We start from the raw sequence: 16,155 nt of genomic DNA, 5'->3' as shown, positions 1-16,155 counted from the left end.
CTCATGTTCTATGTGTGCTGGCAACGTACCCAATAAGAAGTGGTTTATTTTGAAGGAGACAGTTTTTTTTAGTACTGCAGTAAATCTTCTCTGTATGTAGGATTAGTTTGATGACTCATTAGTGTAAATTACATTAATTTATGTTTGGGAGTGCAGAAGCAGAAAAATGAAATTACAGACATCATTAATACTGATTCTGAAGCTTGACTAACATATACTATTCCTCTTATTTTAATACTTTCAGCACGTTCTGTCTCAAAGTAGCTATTGCTGTGGTGAATCTCAAAAATCCAGAAGTAACAATTTGTTTATGTCTCATTAGTTATTTGAGGTATGATTTCCAGTACATTTAATGTGTATCTGATTGCCAGTGTTAAATAGCATAACACTTTAGCATTTTAGACTTTTTAACAAATTAACACCCAAAGATGCCCATAATACTATATACAGTCTTCTAGTTTTAATATATTGGAAAATAAGATTAGTTAAAATGCTGAATATATTTTTAAATAAACTGAGGAAAAAAATTTAGAAGTGGGCTCAGGATTGGCATCTTTTTTACCTCAGTTTATTTAAAAATATATTCAGCATTTTATCTAATCTTATTTTGCATTATGCATCCCAAGCAAGACCTCCCTCTTTGCAGATTGTCATAGATTCAGTTTGTTCCCCAAAAGAAGACAATCTAAATATTCTCCCTTACTTGGGTCAATTGTTATTTCTCACAATTTGTTTAAGAGGTCTGTGTTCCCCACAAGAAACAATTAGCATTCTCATCTGGAAGTAATATATTGGGGAAGGCTAAGACTGTTTCTATACTGAATTCTACACTTGCCATGGATAGGCCATTTGGCAATCTGGTTTTAATAAAACATATTTTCAGAAAAGTTACACAGTGACTGGATAATGGAAGTATACTTCTTGAAGCTCCAAAGCAGCCTGGATCATTAAACCTTCTTGAAAAGTTACTGAATATTTTTTGTATATTAACAGATTGGAAAATTATATATCTGGGAAGTAATCACATATTCAAGAATAATTATGTCACATTTGTCTTGCCTCACCTACTTATTTGATGAAGTATGTGATTTAAAGTGCGTCCAACATGCTATAAGCCATTGACTGGAAAATTCTGCATTTTTTTAAAATTTGCATTTATATCCCACCCTTCTCCGAAGACTCAGGGCGGCTTACACTGTGTTAAGCAATAGTCTTCATCCATTTGTATATTATATACAAAGTCAACTTAATTGCCCCCAACAATCTGGGTCCTCATTTTACCTACCTTATAAAGGAGGGAAGGCTGAGTCAACCTTGGGCCTGGTGGGACTTGAACTTGCAGTAATTGCAAGCAGCTGTGTTAATAACAGACTGTCTTAGTCTGCTGAGCCACCAGAGGCCCTTGTTTAATATACGAAATACTTTTGACACAAAAAACCCCGCAAAATATGGTAAACATTCTGGAAAAATGGGTAATGGAAGAAGAAATCACCATCTAGTCTAAAAGATTGGTCAAGCTGAAGTCCAAAAAGGGAGAGAGAGAAATTATAATTGCTTAGTTCTGCAATGTACTGTCCAGCAGGAAAACACATTCGCTACAATATCTTTGGGAATGAGAAAAAATATTTCTGTCCTATGCTAACAGTATCTTCCATTTCTTCAAAGCACAGTTTGCATCAAACTCTACAGCAAAAAGGGGAAGCCAGGCCCTATTCACCTGCGTCCTATATTTCTTTCAGAAAGACGAAAGTACCAGAAACCCAAGTGATGATGCAATATTCTTATGATCTTATCGATTTTCCTCATTTTCCTGAATCTGCAGACTGTTAAATATTTCAGCAGGAATATTCCTTTTTTTATTTAAGTAGAATTGATTGGCAGTTTTAATGCAAGGACATTTCAAAGTACATGGTTCATCCAGTAGCATATTTACGTAAATGAGCACCTGCCTACATTCCTAAGTCTAGAGTCCAAAAATAAAGCCAAATGATAGTCAATAAATAAAACTGAACCTTCCCAAGCCCACTAACATTGCTTTAGCTCATATACATTTACTTTGAGAGAAGAAAAGCCTCAGTAAATTAAATGCTTAATCTCCGGGAACAAAGCACAGGATTAAAATTCCAGCGAGAAACACCTTAGATCAATATCAGACTCTCCCTATCAGTTCTGTCACCTGTGTGACACACCCTGAGTAAATATAAAACATTCACCTTACTCAGGTGTGCATGACCAGTGCATGCTAGGAGCTGTAGTTCTTTCTCACAAAGAATGTCAACCTGTGGGAACTACTAAACTACATTACCCAGAATGCTTTGTCATAAAAAGTATGAGGAACCAACCCATGACCTACCTAAGCGGCCGGCACAGTTTCCCCTGGCAACAAAGAAGATAATGAAGACTCCTCCCTGTATCAGCAACTCAAAGTATTGGCTTCGGTTAGGAGGAGGTTACCTTTGATATAAGGTTGGTTAAACTGCCTGAAAGAGGTTGGTTGAATGAATTAAAGTATCGTGTCTACTTCTCTGGCCCATTTCTTTGTTTTGCAAGAAAAAAAATGTTGGATTTCAGGAATGGGGATAAGGATTCTTCCATTAGGAGAAGGAAAGAAAGCCCTGCTTTTTTATTCCTGTGTGCAAAACTTCAGCCTCAGCAGAACAAAATATATCTGGCAAACTAGGTGATATTGGGATCATTGTTTTCAATACACATTGATCTGTTATTGTAGTAGAAAAAAATTTCCAACAAAACAATTTAGATGGAAAATAATTTGTACTGAGTTCATGCTATATTTTGGAATCTATCTCCTTCTATATAAGTGTCACACCTCAGTCTCTTGTTATCCAGTGCAGTTAAGTGGGAGGAGGTTTGTCTTTTATTTAATCTGGATTTGAATCAAAAACCTGCTTTAATCTGAAGAATCTTGGAATTCCTAGACAAGGCATAGTTTCCTAAAATGCTTGGAAGTTGTTCCCACTCATTTCATTGAGACTTACTTCTAAATTAGGATAGATAGATTTATAACTGCTGGCTACAATCTTAAAAATGCTTATTTCCAAAAAATAGAATAGAATAGATTTTTTTTTATTGGCCAAGTGTGATTGGACACACAAGGAATTTGTCTTGGTGCATATGCTCTCAGTGTACATAAAAGAAAAGATACATTCATCAAGGTACAACATTTACAACACAAATGATGGTCAATATATCAATATAAATCATAAGGATTACCAGCAACAAAGTTACAGTCATACAGTCATAAGTGGAAAGACATTGGTGATGGGAACGATGAGAAGATTAATAGTAGTGCAGATTTAGTAAATAGTTTGACAGTGTGGAGGGAATTATTTGTTTAGTAGAATGATGGCTTTCGGGAAAAAACTGTTCTTGTGTCTAGTTGTTCTGGTGTGCAATGCTCTGTAGCGTCGTTTTGAAGGTAGGAGTTGAAACAGTTTATGTCCAGGATGTGAGGGATCTGTAAAAAGTATGTTTTACTGACAAAATGTAATTTATTTTTAACGTGAATAGGATTGTGTTCATATTTATCAATAAAGAATTCAAATTATTGGCAGGGAAGAGTGAGAGGAAGAGAAGGAAAGTACATTTACATTGGTATCAGATTTCTGTGAAAGCAAATTAAACTGATTACAGTGATACTTCAAATCATTTTTAAAGTCTTTATAGAGTGTGCTTATATTTTTTGTCAGCGTCCTGCAATTCATAAGGATACTCTAAGTGTATATGTTTAAGATTACAACAAAACTCATAATTTCTTATTGAAATGAACAGCACTTACAGTAGGTAGTTTTAACTGCTTAGAGTGTTCTTAGTTTTTGTTAAATAACTTGTACTACTGCTTTTAAGTTTTTAAAAATTATTTAATCAAACTATATGGCTGCCCATCTTGTAAAAGTGACTCTGAATTTATCTTAGGTTTATGCAATAAAACAGTATTAAATGTATATTGTGGCACCTGATTTCTAAAGCTTTCTCAAATAAAAAAGAATTGTTCAGTGATCTTAGCAGATACCTGGCATTTTACATAAAGAACAATTAACAATTTTTAATGGCTCTTCACAATTAGAGTACAAAGTGTTCCAAAAGCTATTGTAGTTTGTTTGTTTTTGCCGATTATTGATTAGCAACATTAAAGACTACACATATTACATTTAACCTGTTATTAAGTGGTTTTGTTGAAACATAATTTTGATACAGCTGAAAATTACAAGATCTACTTTCACTTGAGGTTCAGGACCTTCAACCTTTTAGGGCTGGTTTTGCATAGCTGCAATTTTGACAGCATATTACAGATACCCTAACACACGGATGTCAAACTCAATTTCATTGAGGGCCACATCGGAGTTGTGTCTGACCTCGGGGGGGGGGGGGGCGTGGTCAGCTCAATGTCACTCATCGAGGCTCTGTTTTCGGCTGCGACAGCCTCTTGCAGACCTTTTCCAGGCGGCCTCCCTGAGCTCCGTTTTTACTGGCAGAGGGCTGCAGGAGGTTGTCACAGCCAAAAGCAGAGTCTGGGAGGGCCACATACAGCACTCCTGAGCTCTATTTTCACTGACAGAGGCACTGTGGGCCAGTCCGCTGTTTTCAGGGTGACTCCGCAGGCCAGATGTAAGCATCCCGCAGACCGGATCTGGCTCACGGGCCTTGAGTTTGACACCCGTGCCCTAATAGAAATATAACTATTGGGGAAACTTGTCCTGTTACAAAATGGCTCCCACAAGAATGAAACTTGTTACAAGACGCAATTTTATCAAAATGCTTCCTTTGCTTTTCCCTTAAGATGCACTCTGCTCACATTTGCTTTTTTTCTGGGCAGATGGGCATACTTTCACATACAGCATTCAATTGTTATTTTGGGATTTTTGGTCGGAAACATTTAGCATAGATAAGGTATCCGTTAATAGAGTAAATAGTTTCTTACTATTTACATTAAGTGATAAGAATTTGGTAAGAATTTGAATACAAGACAGTGGGGGTCTGTCAGTTTTTCAAAATTTATATTTGAAACACAAAAGTTACTATGAGATAATTTCACTTTCTTAGTGGGTTTATTCCAAAATTGAACTGTTGCTCATAGAATGCTTTCTCAGGGCTCTGAACTTACAGATATGTTTATTACGGTGTAAAATATGCAAAATAGAGGGGAGAACTTTGGGTAGTCTAAATCAGGGGTCACCAACCTTTCGGACCTCAGGGATCACTAAATTCATAATTTTAAATTCCACGGACCACTAATATGATCTGCCTAATGACTGGCTGTGTGGGCGTGGCTAGGTGGTCATGTGACTCAATATCACTCACCTCAAGGGGCACCTCGCCAGCCTCTACTCACCCCTCCCAGCCACTCCTCTGACCGAGAAGGAGGCTCAGTAGAAGCACCTCACTGAGGACTATGAGCATAGGCTTTCCAAGTAGAGGGAAGACCTTCAGGAGTGCAAGGCCAGGTGCAGGTACCTGGAGGCTCAGTGGGCTGAGATGGTCAGCCAGTTCCAGGCCATGATGCAGTCCCACTGGAACAAAGTCCTCCGGCTCTTTGCCACCAGCGGCACTTCCCTCCAGCCTTTGCCCAAAGCCCAGCACCAGAAGGCTGAAGCAGACCCCAAATTGAAATTTCTGCCCCCCTCTGACCCACACAAAAAGACCCCAAAGGGGGAGACTCTGCAGCAACACAAATGTTCATTGCATGTATCTGTCCCAAGGGCCATAGTTTGAGGACCCCTGATTTAGTGCAATATAAAAAATGCAAATAATTCTTCTGCGGACCACCAACATTTTCTCACAGACCACCAGTGGTCCACGGACCACCAGTTGGTGACCGCTGGTCTAAATAATTCAACCTGTATTATTGGACACAATATTATTTAGTGATTCTTACGTAATAATGTTGCTTATTTTGCAAAGTTTTCTTTTACATAGAAGCAAATCGTAGTGTTTCTGTTTGTTAATTGAGGTTTTCTACTTTAGTCCTTGGGATATTTTCTTTCTGTCTGTCTTTTTTATATGAACTGCTTCAGAATAACCCTTGCCAAGTTTCAGGAACGTTGGCTGACCTGGTGTTACAAAACTGCATTCTCAACAGCTGCAGAGCTGTTGAGAAACTTGTTTCATAGTTCTTGAGTAAATTTCTACTTGAATGCTTGGCCGCTACCAACAGGTTAGGTAGCTTTTACGGTTTTCTGAAATATTTAAGTTCCATTTTCCAATCTATGCAGGTGGAAAAACGGGAGGAGCAATGATAACAAGGAGGAAGTTCTGACTCTCTGAAGTGCAGGCTTGGAGGATTGTGATTGGGGATGGAGAAAAAGAACAAGTCATTAAAGAAGGACACGAGGTCATAAAAAGGGGAGAAAAGTTAACTGGCAAAGCCGGTCTGTTGGATAATCATGTGATTAAAATTGTAGCAATAAAGGAGTGTACAGCAAGGGCACACAAGAATTCACAGCCTTTTGAAGATACCTATCTGCCTATCTGTTTCTAGAAAGGTAATGCTTCTGACTCACTTCTCCAATTTGCAGGGTGTTATTCATTGAATAAGTTAAAACGATTGTGAGATTTCTCTCTTGTTTGGTCTGTTTGATTTGTCCTCTTGCCTTTCTGCCTTGCCAGAGGGGGTGGAGAGGAAAGAACAGTAGTTTATTAAGAACAGTTGCTGCTGCTGGAGCGACTGGTGGTAGTGAAGGGGTGGGTTGGGAAATCGTTATATTTTAGTTTTAAAAATGAATAGCCTGGATTTTACAATAAAGACATGTCATTGGACTAATTTCCATCCCCTTCTTTGTTATTTGTTCCAGCCAGGATATCTTTACCTTGCAGCTCTTATTATTTAACCCAGCTGTCTCTCCTTTATTGAAGGCATAGTGCAGGGGTCTCCAACCTTAGTAACTTTAAGGCTTGTGAACTTCAACTCCTAGAGTTCCTCAGCCAGCTTTGCCACAAGCCTTAAAGTTACTAAGGTTGGAGACCCCTGGCATAGTGGATATCTCTTTTTGGAAGTTTTACTCTGCATTCAGAAATACTGTTTCTACTTAAGGCTGTATTTTGAACTTTGTTTTGACAGACCTATTTCAATCATGCTTCTCACAGCTAAGAATATTAGTGTCATGGCTTCCTAATAGGGAATTTTTTTCCTGGGTTAATCAAAGTTATTTTTTTGTTATAAGCTGCCTAATTTATAAAGAACATTGTTACTCATTTGCTGCTGAGGTTTTCTGAAATTCTGTCCACTGTCAGAGATCACCACTTTTCTGCAGAGTTCCTGGGAGTGGACTGTGGCTGACTTCTCTCTGCTTTTGCTTGCCTCTTTCCTTTCTTCCTTTATGAAGTTTCTTTTATTGGGTGCAGAGATCCTGTCTGACCTCCACAAGCCAATTACTATACTCAAGCACAGAGTGAACAAGGTCTTTGTGGAGAATGCCTAGAGCTATCTTCTCAGCCTGGGCCGGAGAGTCTATTTTCCTTTCAGTACATTGCTCATTTCAGACAGAGCTGATTGAATAGATCCAGTATTTGTTTCCTAACACACTGTGCTTTTATTTGTTAGCCCATTCATTTATTTTTTTGTTTTCCATTTCTTGTATTGCTGCTAGCTTTCTAGAAAGATTGTTATAAGTTTGGAAAGGGAAGAATACAGGTAGCTCTTGACTTACAGTAGTTCATTTAGGGCAGTGGTAGGTTACTACTGGTTCGGTCTGGTTCTTGCGAACCGGTAGTAATGGCGGCGGGAGGTTCCGCCCACCCACCCCGACGTCATCAAATACGATCTGCGCCTGCGCAAAAGCTTCTGCGCATGCACAGTCCAGTTGTGAACCAGTAGCAAAGGTAAGTGGAAACCACCCCTGATTTAGTGTCAATTCGTAGATACAATGGCACTGAAAAAAGTGACTTGTGACCGTTTTTCACATTTATGACTGTTGTAACATCCCATGGTCACATGATAAAAATTCAGCCACTTAGCAAGTGACTCACCTTTATGATGGTTGCAATGTCCCGGGTTCATGTGATCCACTTTTGCGACCTTCTGACAAGCAAAGTTAACAAGGAAGCCAGATTCATTTAGCAACCATGTTACTAACTTAACATCTGCAGTGATTCATTTAACAATTGTGACAAGAAAAGGTGTAAAATGAGGCAAAACTCAATTGTCTCGCTTAGCAACAGAAATTTGGGGCTCAATTGTGGTTGTAAGTCGAGGACTACCTGTACATATATTTGCAATTAATCAAAGATGGCCATATGACTTTAGTGCAGTGCTTCTCAATTATTTTCTGTCATGCCCCCCTAGGAAGAAGAAAACATTTTTCGCGCCCTCCGCGCGACTGTAAACACGGGGTTTAGCTTGTTATGACAGTGTTTGCTGAGGTCAAACGCGCCCCTCTTTACGGAGCCTCGCGCCCCCCCTGGGGGGCCCGCCCCACTATTTGAGAAGCACTGCTTTAGTGGTAGTTCCACTGTAGTATAGACCGGGGGTGGGTTTTACTTACCTTTACTACTAGTTTGCAATAGGAGTATGCCTGCGTGCTCGCTTTGCGCGCCTGTGCGCACTTCTGCACATGTGCAGATCACCTTTGATGACATTGGGGCAGGTGGGCGGAGCCTCCCACCGGTTTTACTACCGTTCTATAGAACCGGACCGAACTGGGAGCAACTCACCGCTGGTATAGACTATTGCATATATCTTGATCACATTCATGTGTCAGACCTCAGGTATTCTTGCCATGAGTTCAGTAATAGGACGTAGGGTTTTATATCTTTAATCCAGACACACCGTAAAGCAGATTTTGCAAATTTTCACTTAATTATTTTTTAACAAGTGGATTTGAAAAGATATAAATTGATCGTGTTGGGATTAGAATCTAGTCTGCCACTAAAAGAGCTAATTTGGTCTAAGCATCAGGCTAGAAAGCAAAGAGACCGTGAGTTCAAGTCCTGCCTTAGCCATGAAAGCTGTCGGGGTGACTTTGAGCCAATCACTCTATCTCAGCCCAACCCTATTGTTAAGCAAAAAGTTTTCTGTGTTCTCTGCAAAATGAAAAAAATGCAGGTGACTCTGTAAAATAAAGTCAATACATACAAGGCCTAACAATGAACTTAACTGCATTATTAGAACCAAGTAATTTTTACAATGAATTCTTCTGTTGGGTGGTCATCTAGAAAAACCTGCTTTATCATGCAAACTCACACAATGCATTGCAGAATTGCTAGGATTTTGCAGTACTCCTGAATTATATTTAATACAAAAATACTGACTCGGTTTGGTTGCTTTTTTTAAATTATTATTTGAATTTATATCCCGCCCTTCTCCGAAGACTCAGGGCAGCTTACACTGTGTTAAGCAATAGTCTTCATCCATTTGTATATTATATACAGAGTCAACTTTATTGCCCCCAACAATCTGGGTCCTCATTTTACCTACCTTATAAAGGATGGAAGGCTGAGTCAACCTTGGGCCTGGCGGGACTTGAACTTGCAGTAATTGCAAGCAGCTGTGTTAATAACAGACAGACTTAGTCTGCTGAGCCACCAGAGGCCCTATATTCTTCTAATATGTTCATCAGCTGGGAAATGTATAGCTGCATGAACAGTGGAAGAGCACAATTTTTTTCTATTCTCCATTTTCAGAGCAGCCTTTCTCAATTGAGGTGTCTTTCATACATGTTGACTGTAGACTACTTATCTGGAAAACTGGAAAAGACTACTTATCTGGAAAATGCCTAGACTGGGGAAGAGTGATGCAGAGTAATTATCTCCTGTTTCATAATTTGAAATCAAAACATAGCTTCCACCTTCATTTGAACTAGCATTATTATGAGATTGTGTTCCAATTCTGATATACAGTAAATGTACACCTATAGATGTTAATATGAAGAATATGAAGGGATAATGGCTTGCCTTAAACAAAGAAATGTGGAATGGAATTGATCTGCCCAAAGGCAGTGAGCTGCACTTAAGTCCTGTAATGCCAAACCATGAAGTGTCAATTTGTGTGAATGGTCTCTACCTGTGAGATCACAAAAGAAAATTCTGGAAGACCGCTTGTGCTGTGTGGTTCAGTATCAACATCAAATCAGAATTCTGTACTTGAAGTACTTTCTGTTACCTTTTTACAAGAAGATATTTTGCATGGCAATCATTCTGCTAAACAAATAATTCCCTCAACACTGTCAGACTATTTACTGAATCTGCACTTCTATTAATCGTTTCATAGTTCCCAGCACCAATCTCTTTCCACTTATGACTGTATGACTATAACTTGTTGCTGGCAATCCTTATGATTTATATTGATATATTGATCATCAATTGTGTTGTAAATGTTGTACCTTGATGAACGTATCTTTTCTTTTATGTACACTGAGAGCATATGCACCAAGACAAATTCCTTGTGTGTCCAATCACACTTGGCCAATAAATTCTAATTCTAATTCTAATTCTGATTCTAATTCATCTAAATTTATTGTAGCCAATTAAAAAAGAATAAAGGAAATAATTGATTTTCCTTTCCAGGCTTATTTTTTATGATGTGAGAATGCGCGATGTAAACTCTCTTCTCAGAATATTCCATCTATAAACTTAAATTTGTAGTTCAGGAAATTTGTAGTTCAAGTCCTTGACTTACAATTGAGCCCAACATTTCTCTTGCTAATTGAGATATTTGTTAAGTGAGTCATTGCAGATGTTAAGTTAATTGTTATGCAGATGTTAATGTTTAATTGTTATTTTAGTGTGTATATTAATTGTTTTAATGTAGGCTGTACACCGCCCTGAGTCCTTCGGGAGAAGGGCGGTATAAAAGTTTAATTAAATAAATAAATAAATAAATAAGTTAGTATACAGTTGTTAAGTGAATCTGGCTTACCCATTGATTTTGCTTGTATGAAGGTGCAAAAGGGGATCACATGACCCTGGCACACTGCAACCACCATAAATATGAGCATCTGAATTTTGATCATGTGACCATGGGGACGCTGCAACATTCGTAATTGTGAAAAGCAGTCATAAGTCACTTTTTTCACTGCTGTTGTAACTTTGAACGGTCACTAAATGAACTGTTGTAAGTCGAGGACTACCTGTATATTTGCTGATGTGCAGGGCTTCTTAGTTATGGATAAAGCCTACTTGCCAGGGCAGTCAACAAATGCTGCCTTGTTCCTTGATGGAAAAATTGTGTTGTTGCCCAGCGTAGTGGATGTTTGGGCCTTCTGATATATTGGAGAAGATATGAAGTGACAAAAGAAAGCTGTCATTGTTGACACAAAAACATCTCAGGGAGAGTAAGAATGGAAAGGAATTTCAAGAGGGAAGTGTTGAGAGGGTCAAGAGGGATATCGCCTCCTGCTCCCAACTTCTGTCACTTAAAGCAGCCAGTTCAGCCTACTTAACTGTAGGGCTCGACTTGTGAGATAAAGTAATCTTGCTTTCATTTGCTTTTGTATGGAGGCTGTAGCCACATTGTTCACAAGACAAGACCATTTCTTTATTCTTTGAGCTATCTAGGGAACTGAAGGTTAACAGAGTGTCCTTTCCAAGTACGCATTTCTCTTTCTCTCTCTCTCTCTCCCACCTACCTTTCTACTTAAGCTACCTTGTCATTAATTGCTTTGGGCTCTGACCTTACAGTTCAGTTACTTGGAGGAATGTTTCAGAAATTGGCAGAACTTGTATGTCAGTGAAAAGTGTCATTAAAGAAGTTTTAGAAAGTGTAGCTAGTTTAAAATGCAGCTACTAAAGCAGTGATGGCTAATCTTTTCCAGTCCGAGTGGCCAAAGCGCACACGGGGGCGTGTGAATGCATGTGCACACGCCTGAACCCCCAAAATGCAATGCGCATGCAGCTCCTGAGAATGTGACCTGCCCCCGTGCATGCGTGCGCACCCCCACACATGCCCTGCCCCCACGCATGCGCAGCAGAGACCCAAAGACCAGCTGGCCAGTGGGAGGCAGGCGCACATATGCAGCGGAGCTGAACTGGGGTGACGGCTTGCATGCCCATAGATAGGGCGCTGCGTGCCACCTCTGGCCATGGTACTAAAGTATTGACCCAGCACATTTCAAGAAGTTTTGTGCTATTTATATTAGCAGTCCATTTTCTGGGCCCAATTTGAAATCTAACTCTAACCATAAAAATGTATTAGACCAGGTTAGCTAAAGGACTATCTACATCCATGTGAACAAATCTAGCTAGGTATTAATATTTGTGGTGGAGACCCTCTCTTCTGCTAGCCATTGGTCGAAAGGAAGCTACTAAATACTAAAAATAGGAGCTTCTCAGTAATAGCCTCACACTCCAGGAGGTAATTTTCTCATCATGAAATCAACATTTTTGTATCTCAGAAGGCCTTTTCTAGACTGTCTTCTAGGATCAGACTGAATTCATCACCCAAAGAGTGCCTGGGCTAAAAAGTGCTGTCAGCAGCAATAATTGGTCCGATAAAATAAGGTCCATACGCATTTTTGATGATCATGCATTAACTTTATTAATGAAACATAGTTATAATTTCATGTGGCAATCTAAGAACCATGTATATAAAAAAAAGTCTCTGGATTGAAAAATAATTACAGAATGCTGCCAGTGTTTTTTTTTTTAAATATCCTCTGTATCTTTAAACATATCTGATATTTTTCCTTCCTTCTGGAAAATACTTGTTTTCCTTTATTTTTCCCAGAATCTGTGTGTGTATTTTGGGGAAATCTTGGCAGGCCTGTCAAAATGGCGGCCCATGGGCCGGATACGTGATCGCAGGCCACACCCACTACAGCTCCACAAAGGCAAAAAACATTGTGATATGTCATGATCTGGCCCGTGATGCAATCAAGCTTGACACGCGTGTTGTAGAGGGAAAAGTTCATAGGGTTAATGTAGCCTTTGTGATTTAGAACACAGACTAACCTGGTTGGAAGGGACCTTGGAGGTCTACTAGCCCAACTCTCTGCTTGAGCAGGAGACTTTAAACCATTCCAGACAAATTGTTGTCCAATCTTTTCTTTATGAGCTGGCAATAAAAAATATTCCTTGTTTAGAAACATCAATGTTAAGAGAAATATTGCTACTTACAGTGGTAAAATCCACATTTTTTACTACTGGTTCTGTGGGTGTGGCGTGGTGGGCGTGGCGTGGTGTGGCTTGGTGGGCTTGGCAGGGGAAGGAAATTGCAAAATCCCCATTTCCACCCCACTCTGAGACCAGCCAGAGGTGGTTTGTCAAACTACTCAAAAGTTCCACTACCAGTTCTCCGAACTGCTCAAATTTTCTGCTACTAGTTTTCCAGAACCTGTCAGAACCTGCTGTACTTCACCCTAGGCTACATACATTGATTTAAAGACTGACAGAGAATCTGTGGAATAACTCATTTTACTATCGTGAGATCTATACATGTAGATAAACTTACAATATATTCTGCTCATGATGACTGTTCTGTTTTAGTTTTGCTGCTAAGTAATTCCTGTAACAAGCAAATGATTGGGATGTTTAGGGCAGGGATGGACAACTATGGGCCCTTTATGACTTTTGGATTTCAACTCCCGGAATTCCTGAGACACCAATGCATGGGGTTGAATTCTGGGAATTGAAGTCCACAGGTCATCAAGGGGCCATAGCTGCCCACACCTGCTTTAGGGAGTTGGTAGTGCTTTACTTGCTGTAAAGGTATGAATGGATTCTACAGCATAGGAATATAGCAGTTGCTCTTTAAGTGATATGCTTTAATACTAACTTATTCTTGGATGGTTACATTAGCTTCTGATCTATCCTGCGTGGACCCGGACTGCTTGTATGATCACATCATTTGGATACAACAAGAGTCTGTTAATCATTTGTTCTGCCCTTTGGATAATCAACTGTTTCAGTTTGCCTTTGACTTTGGTGTCCTGTGGAGCTAAGATTGCCACCAGCTTAACGTCTCCTTTTCCTTCTTCAGCCACCTGCACAGCACACTGCAGAATACAACTGCATACCTCACCTTTGAGCACCTCAGGGCAAATGATGTAGGCAACTACACCTGTTCCCTCTACTTGAATAATCAAAGAAATATCTCCTTTATTATTCAGCTGGACCATGGCGGGTAAGTACAAGAAATGAGAGAAGTGACCATTTTGCTTTGAGGGAAGCCATGTTCCCTAATCCTAGGAGAAGCAGTTATCCTGGTGTTTTGAGAGAGACTAGTTTTCGGTCCAATTTTAGCTTTTAGAAGATTTCACAGTTGATCTGTACCTTACCAAGGAGCAGGCTTGGCTTAGCTTTTCTCCTCACTCCCTTCTTCTGAGTAAGGGCACTGAGCCTATTATCATCATAATTTGAGTTGCACTTTCAGACTTTTTGATGTATCTGTGTTAGCCTATGACTGATCTAGTAAGGCAAAGTATGTGAGATCTTGTCATTGTATAATGAGTTTTCCTACCTGATCCTGCTTCTTTGGCTCTTTTTGCAGCAGTGAGTGAATTTCACTACGTTTCTGAATTCCTTTCAGTTTCCTTATGGAAATTTCCTTAATGAGGAAGAGAAGGTGCAGCATGTCTGCTTTTGGCAACAGCATTCTCTTGGCCATAATATTTATTTCTAACTTGTTTTGTGTGTTGAAGTAGAAAATGTATAGAAATTGACATCTGTTTGTGAAAAGACACAAATTTGTAGAGCTTCCTTAAGCTCTTCATTGCTTTTATATTGTATCTAGGGTAACATAAATAGTTGTAAAAACAGATTGCAAACTAATTTGTGCAGTTAAAAAAATGACTGAAGAATAAACTATCATTATGGAGGTGCTGCTCAAAAGAGGAAAAGTCTTTTAATTGCACTGTAATAATGAGTATTATTAATAATGTAATATTATTAATTATTAATTAATATTTATTAATTAATATGGAGATGAGCACCACCCCCTAGAGTTGGCAACGACTAGCACGTATGTGCGAGGGGAACCTTTACCTTTAATAATGAGTGATGGGTGAGGGAGATGGGCGAAGCTGCAATAAGTACCAAAATAAGCCTTCCTATTCTGTTTTTGCTACATATGATTTTATTTATAGTTTCTGTGCATACTATTCAATGTTACTAATTTTGATTATCATTTGTGACTGATAATACAACGATTGCTGCTGGACTCTAAACTGAAGTGGGAAAAATCTTCTTTCTTATTTACTGTAGGTTAAACAAGTGATTGGAAAAGACAAATGTTCCTTTCTTTCCTTTGTGTTTTATATGGTAAATTTTAGAATACAGGTAGTTCTTGATTTATGTCCATAATTGTGCCATGATGGTCATTAAGTGGGTCATCATGTGACTGCACACAATTTTGCAACCATTTTGCAACAGTCATTCAGCAAACATGGCAGTCTTTAAAGCAAGCGTAGATGTTGTTAAAGAATGCATTAACAGTGCAAAACCATTGTTTGTTATGGATGTGCTTTGGAAGTAGACATCAGTTTTAGAAAAAAAAACGTAAATTGTCACATGACCACAGGATGCTTCAAATGGCTGAAAATGCAGGTCAATTACCAAGTGCATGAAATATAGTCGAGATGACCGTGGGGATGGGCAGCCTTCACAATTTCAAATCCAGGTCGTAAGTCCCTTTTTGGGGGGGCTCATTGTTAACTTCAAAAACTGGTTGTCAGTCAAGAACTACCTGCAACTGGGAAGCCCTTTACTTTTCTTAAAAATAAAAATAACCAAACAAAAATCTCAAAAGTTCCTTTGACTTGACTAGGAATTGGGTACTGACATCAAAAGTAGCATTTTTTTATAATAAAAATATGTATGTTATTTTCTTTAAAAGGCAGATAAGGATTATATATGAGTATATGTCACTGAAAGCATAGGTCCTCTCATTTCTTTGTATATATCCAGAGGTGGGTTGCTGCAGGTTCGGACCATTTCAGGTGAACCGGTACTTGCGACCCACGGCACTATCCTGTCCTATATCACCATTTTTGAAGCCACGCACATCTGCAAAAGGCAGTGTGCATGTGTGGAAGGCATGATCGCGAGCAAAGCGAGCCTGCACGCACGCTCACATTTTCGGTGCTGGGTGAACTGGTTGTTACAACCGGCAGCAGCCCACCACTGTATATATCCACAATTTGAGTAGCTGCACTTTCATATGTTTTTGCCCTCTGTACTATCTGAGCTACAGAATAGTATGAATTGACT

At 39.1% G+C, this 16,155-nt stretch overlaps 1 protein-coding gene across 3 annotated transcripts in view; it reads left to right on the top strand.

Annotated features, from left to right (window-relative positions):
- The first annotated feature begins 6,284 nt into the window (after positions 1–6,284).
- The window catches only part of SIGIRR (single Ig and TIR domain containing), a 49,222-nt gene continuing 39,351 nt past the window's right edge, over positions 6,285–16,155 (top strand). For 2 of the 3 annotated variants that reach the window (XR_009152022.1, XM_058156344.1), the window contains exons 1-2: positions 6,285–6,500; positions 13,928–14,071. Coding sequence is in view for 1 of the 3 variants with exons in the window: in XM_058156335.1 (XP_058012318.1) it covers positions 14,065–14,071 (7 nt within the window). In the remaining 2 variants the exon portion in view is untranslated. The remainder of the gene's footprint in view (positions 6,501–13,927; positions 14,072–16,155) is intronic. The other variant, XM_058156335.1, reaches the window with a different exon arrangement.

Source organism: Ahaetulla prasina, chromosome 1 (genome assembly GCF_028640845.1).
Source record: "Ahaetulla prasina isolate Xishuangbanna chromosome 1, ASM2864084v1, whole genome shotgun sequence".
NCBI lineage: Eukaryota > Metazoa > Chordata > Lepidosauria > Squamata > Colubridae > Ahaetulla > Ahaetulla prasina.
This window is presented reverse-complemented; position numbering and strand designations above follow the sequence as displayed.